Genomic DNA, 5,731 nt, shown 5'->3' with positions numbered 1-5,731 from the left:
AGTCAGATTTCAAATGAAACGCTCATTTGGTACTTTCATAAATCACTAAATATAAAAATTGAAACATAATCATTTGTTTGGGGAAGGAAATATTGTTGAAAAAAAGATATAGAAGAAAAAGTTTTTATTTAAAATTTTAACATTTTCATGACGATATGAAATAATGATATAAAGACAAAATCAAGTGATATCATAGATTTACATTTTCCTAATTATAGCGCCATCACAGGAAGATTTTTCCATAAAAAAGCGATGATGAACTTTAGATTTGATGAATTTAAAGCATTAAAAAAATGGTTAGTCAACAACACACTTATTAGATACTGTTATAAACTTTGAACGCAGCCCATACAAGGAACACTTGGATTCCGATGACAATCAGCATTCCTATAAGACTTAAAATCAGAAGGGTAATCAGCAGACCTTTCACATCATCACGTGCTCCTTTCTCGTTTACATGCGGTGATGCTTTATTGTAGCATTTTTCGGCGAAGTCGTATGGTACTTTGGAGACATTAACGGCGTTTTTGTTAATGTCGGTCACGGTAATAAACTGTTCGATGTCCTTGCAGCAGGTCAACGGGAAGAATTGCGTGATATTAGATTGCGTGGTATTAGCTGAAACGGATAAAGTAATGTATCTCGATTTAAGTTTCGACTTTGAAAAAGAATAAGATGGAATTTTGTGACTGAAAACCCGTTGACCGCAAAAAATAAAAAGAATCATTCGTGAAAAAACTGCAATTTATCATTCGATGTTATCTCGGACCATGTCAAACTGACGATACTATTTTATCTGATGCCGAATGTTAAAATGACTCGTAGACAAATTAGGATATTTATTAAACCGCGGTCGAGGAGCAATTTTCAGCGGACAGTTTTTCTTCGGTCGAACCGTCGAATTATAAAATACTTTGATCGCGAAAGTTCTTGATGTTAAGTTTTTTTTTCAAAAAGGGCATTCATTTTGAAGGACATTTTATGATAAAATTTCAGAATGAACTTTTTTTTAAAAAATAAACGTTTAGGGTGCTTCATATTTTCACTTTTTCCAATATTTAACTTACTTTTTCCTCCCTTCAACTTCAATATCTGTGTGCCATTTTCGTAGAAGGTGGATTTCTTCCAGTCAGTGTAGTTTGAAATGCCGCATACATTGAATTTAAGCTGAAATATTTCGTGAATTTTTATCCTGCTGATGTCAAAAAGAACCGAGTTTTTTTTAACAACTGTCTCATCAACAACAGAGAGATTTTGGCATCGGCAAAAATTGTTCGTAAAAACAAAAAAGCATTTTTCCATTATTATTGTTAAGTTATTTGTCAACTAACCGTTTCTCTATCATTTTGCATTGGCTAGTGCATCAAATATCGAGAAATCCCAAAGGAATTTTTTTGTTTTTATTCAAATATAATTTTTTTAAACTATGGTTTGAAACCAATGCTTCCACACAGAGGTACAAATTAGTTACTCTTACAGAAAATTTAGAACTCCTAGAACTTCATTAAAGAAATTTTAAAAAAAGTAAAATTAGCAAAAAAGTGAGCCACCTTTTGTGTCAAGAATTGATAAAAAAAAGGATGAGCTTGAGCAGTTTTACAAAAATTATTGGCTTTTTTTATAATAAGAGTTCTAGAATTACGTTTTCTGCAGCATACATTAAGAATGCTGTAGTCTTGTCTAACAGCAATAGTGTACCAATGGTTTCAAACAAAAGTTGCTGTTCCTATCACTTCACGAAAAGTGGGTAGGGAGCAATGACGTAGGGCACTTTCTTCCTCATGACAGGACTTGGACTTCCTCAAAGAAAGATCATAGGAGGTTAAATTTAGTTTCTAACAAAGTCTTATTAGCCATGATTTGTTTTCTTTGGAAAAATAAGAACACTTGCTCAGTGTTCATATGGTCTGAGTTTTTTCCTTTTTCAGGCTAAATCATACGAAACTTATGAAAGACACTCTATTAGGAACAGAACTGATATTGGTTCAATAATTTCATTATTTTTTGTTAAAGATAATATGATTACTTATTCTTTGTTTTTAACCTAAGTCTCTAAAATAAATAATTTTGACAAAAAAATCAAAAGCTATCAAAAGCTATCAAAATTTACTCGAAAGAAAAATTGTAAATTGTAAAGCAACATGTAAAAATAATTAGACACAGAGACACAAAGACAACTACGAGGGAAAATAACCAAGGATTTGCTGTCGGTTGTTTTTTTTCTCCACAAAAACATCGAAATTTGAAATTTTAAGAAGCACTGTTCAAAAATTTTGTCTACCAACAAAAACAGTCATCTCCACAGCTCAAAATTAAAAAGATTTTGCAGCTGCGATTTTTTTCTAAGTTATGAGCGCTTGAAAATATCTGATTGATCAAATTGGATCGATTAATGATTGACGCTTACCCTATCTATAACGCTTACCCGGCAATATCAACCGGTTCACATCAATCAACATTAAATTGGAGCAATATTTCATCTAAAATAGTAGGGACTATATGCGAAATGTATCACTTTGTACTTAAATTATTGTGGATAGGGATGTTTTTAACATGTCGTATATTAAAATAATAATTTCTTTATTCATGTTCAAATAATAAAACTAAAGAAAAAACTGAGACTGCACTTTTTAAATAGTAATCGGATTACTCATTATTCTACCCTGATACGAGCAAATCTCTTTCCAGTTTTCTTGCACTTTTGCAGATCAAATTCGTCAATTTGAAGCATAAGTGGTGAAATCAATCATTCCAAATTCAGTTGAAGTGAACAATTTGATGAAATTATTACGCCACTAGACAAAAAACTTTGTCACATTGCACTTCGCAAGCAAAAGGTTGTGAAAAAGAATAGATAAAAAAGCTTTTTCTATTTTATTTGTCAATACTTTCACCAAATTTTGCCAATGTTTTTTCGAGCGCAGCCAAATCTATCGAATTCCTTTACTGAAACTAGCATTCTTCTTCATTTACGAATCTAACATTTAAATGCAGTCAACGAAAAATCTATTAATTTTTATAATATTCATAACCATAATTTTTTGGATTTACAGTTTCAAAATACAATTAGAGGAGGTTTATAGATCCAAAAATTTCAAGTTCAGGCACAATGAACAACATTCTAAAGGTAAAAAAGGTTTAAAAAGCTAAAAATTTTCATGCAGCGCACAAAGTATTAACCTCAAATCTAGTTTCAGTTCTTTCAATAAAAATTTGAACTGTGAGTGAGAAGAGATGATTATAGCTTATCTAATCAGATGACTCGATATAATTGGAAGGAAAGTTATCCACTCCAAAATCTCAAGATTTGTCTGAGAAGCAAAAACTTTGATACATTTTTTTTCTTAAAAAGCTTTGAAATTCAATGCAAAATTGAAAGTTTCAATATGGCAAAACTCGTTTTTAGGCACTTTTGGAAAATATTGAACAAACAATTGCTTTTCTGGCGCGCGTTCCGCTTTAAAGTTAGTATATATTGGCACCCTTTTAAGTTAGTATATATTTAGTGTCGTTCAGCCAAAATTGGATATCCTAAAGAAGCACCGAAAGGATGACCCTTTGGGTCGACAGTGGGTTGAATTCCTGAGGGTAGGGAAAGGGAAAAAGTGCCCCCCCTAAAGCAGTCCCTTAATCAGTTATTTTGTCCTTCATTGAAACCATGTTGCAGAAGAAACTCTGATCTGGCTGAAGTAGGATGTGTGAATTTCCCCGAGTATCAAAATATGCTTTTCGTTCATCTTGAGCAAAAGAGAGTCATTCGGTAAAAACTTTAACACGTACCGAGAAGTTTTTTTTTAATTCTGACCTGGAATACTTTTTATCTAATATAATTTGCTGGCCAGAAATTCTTTGTGAAATGTTTAAATAAAGCAGAGATTTTCATAAAAAATTTTTTTTTTCTGATCAGAAATTAGCAAAATCTAGGCTATTTCTAGCTAGAAAAAATCTCTCGTTGTAGGACTCGAGCTCCCGACCTGCCATTACGCAGGTGGTTGTGCTCACCGGTGGTCCACTGTTATATCCACTGTTAATTTGCATTGTTTTGGTATGGCTATTGTGTATACTCGAAGCATGTTTATCTCGTTGCGGTTGAACAGTGAACTGATTTCTGGTTATTTTTTTCCAGAAACTGTTTCTCTCTAAAGTAAGAAAAAATTAGATCACTTCTATAAAGAAAATACAAAAAAATTTGGCTAGGTAATCTATATAATATTTCTATCAAGAAAAAAGGTCTTCGCTGGGCACGGGACTGTATATATTGAGTTTGTTGACTACAAAATGCAGTTACGTAGTGTATTTGTTAAACCACGAATTATTAGGTGAACAAAAATTAATCCAGCTCAAGGAAATGCATTATCAAAACTCGATAATCCTTCGCTACCTCATGCAAAAAATATCACTCATATCTTATGTTGCAGCTAAATAAAAGGTGATGTAAAAAATTTTTTTAAGGGTGAAGTGAGCTGTGTAACTTATTATGACTGTCTTCTATGTAATTTTTGTAAATGTATTGTAAGTGAGCTGTCAAATGTATCGTGAAGTTCCGACAGTAACAATTCTAAATTTACTCTTTGCAAATTTGATGAAAAAACCCTCTCGATCTTTAGAGGAGTTGGACAGACAATAGATAAGTAAATCAGAGAACTAATCTGTTAAAATTCAGTCGCCTTTGCCAACAACTGGTGCTGCGTTTTGACCAAAATTGGGCGTTTTTTTTCTGACCTGGGAAATTAATCGGAAGTCAGAAAAGATAAAGTAGCTTAGATCCTCACCTGCACTACGTTCCAGCTTTTAGACTGGTAATTTGAGCCAGCCTCTCCCTCGTAATTATTCATGGTTGTATTCAAGAACTCGTTCACATCAGAAGCAGCATAACCAAACACAGCCATCGAGGTCACCAACATTATCACATACCCTGGAACAAACGAGAATATTTTGAAAGTACTCTTTGAAAGCAACAGTCTTATAACAATTCACAACCTCTGCAAAAGGTGTAGCCAACAAAATGTAATGAAAATTTTATCAAATAGAGAACTGGGCTAATGCGGCGAAAAATGAATCTCTATAACCTCAATGAATCCCCCTCCCATCCTATGGTACCTAGTAACGATAATCTCTAACCCCATAAAGATCTAATTTAATAATTTAGTCATCTTAGTGGCAGTATCGAGTGTTTTTAAAGTGATCTTTTCACTCACCTAAGAGCAGTATGAGCAGAACCATTCCGTATATGAAGAGCATGGTCTTGTTGTTCAGAACAGTGCCACCAAGTCCACACAAGGCCACTACCATGCTGGTGGAAAAGAGGGCATAGCTGATACCCTTCGTCACATCCATGCCTGAGAGGAATAGGATCTCAGTTTAGATTTAAGCTTTGCTAAAAAAAGCTGAAAATTCTGAGTTCTTCTTCCCCGAAAAAGCTCCAATGAAACTTCAAAAAAGTCTTCCCCCACTTCATTTCCCCACCCCAAGGTCTCTCTCCCTTGATAACTTCCGTTTTACGCCACTTTCGGTTTAGGCACACATTCATTCAGTTTTGCCAAATTAGAGACTTTTTGACGAGCTGAGGAGCTGAGAAGTTCAAAGCACAAGAAGAACGAGGAAGAAGAACTCGGAATTTTCAGATTTTTTCTACGAGCCTAATTTTAGATGGATCTCATTCCTGTTTTGCTGTCTCCGACTATTCCCATTATGTTGCTGGCGTCATCGGTGGTCGACATGCAAATGAATG

The 5,731-nt window shown here is 33.8% G+C and overlaps 1 protein-coding gene across 1 annotated transcript; it reads right to left on the bottom strand.

The window, feature by feature from the left end:
* Positions 1-316: 316 nt before the first annotated feature.
* On the bottom strand, positions 317-5,337 carry LOC134854744 (tetraspanin-9-like). Its single transcript, XM_063871102.1, has 4 exons — positions 5,199-5,337; positions 4,773-4,915; positions 1,068-1,167; positions 317-618 (listed from the first exon to the last, which is right to left on the bottom strand). Exons 1-4 carry the CDS (start codon positions 5,335-5,337, stop codon positions 317-319), a joined length of 684 nt encoding a protein of 227 aa, XP_063727172.1.
* Between the last annotated feature and the right edge of the window lie 394 nt (positions 5,338-5,731).

Source organism: Symsagittifera roscoffensis, chromosome 9 (assembly GCF_963678635.1).
Source record: "Symsagittifera roscoffensis chromosome 9, txSymRosc1.1, whole genome shotgun sequence".
In the NCBI taxonomy this organism is placed as follows: domain Eukaryota; kingdom Metazoa; phylum Xenacoelomorpha; order Acoela; family Convolutidae; genus Symsagittifera; species Symsagittifera roscoffensis.
This window is presented reverse-complemented; position numbering and strand designations above follow the sequence as displayed.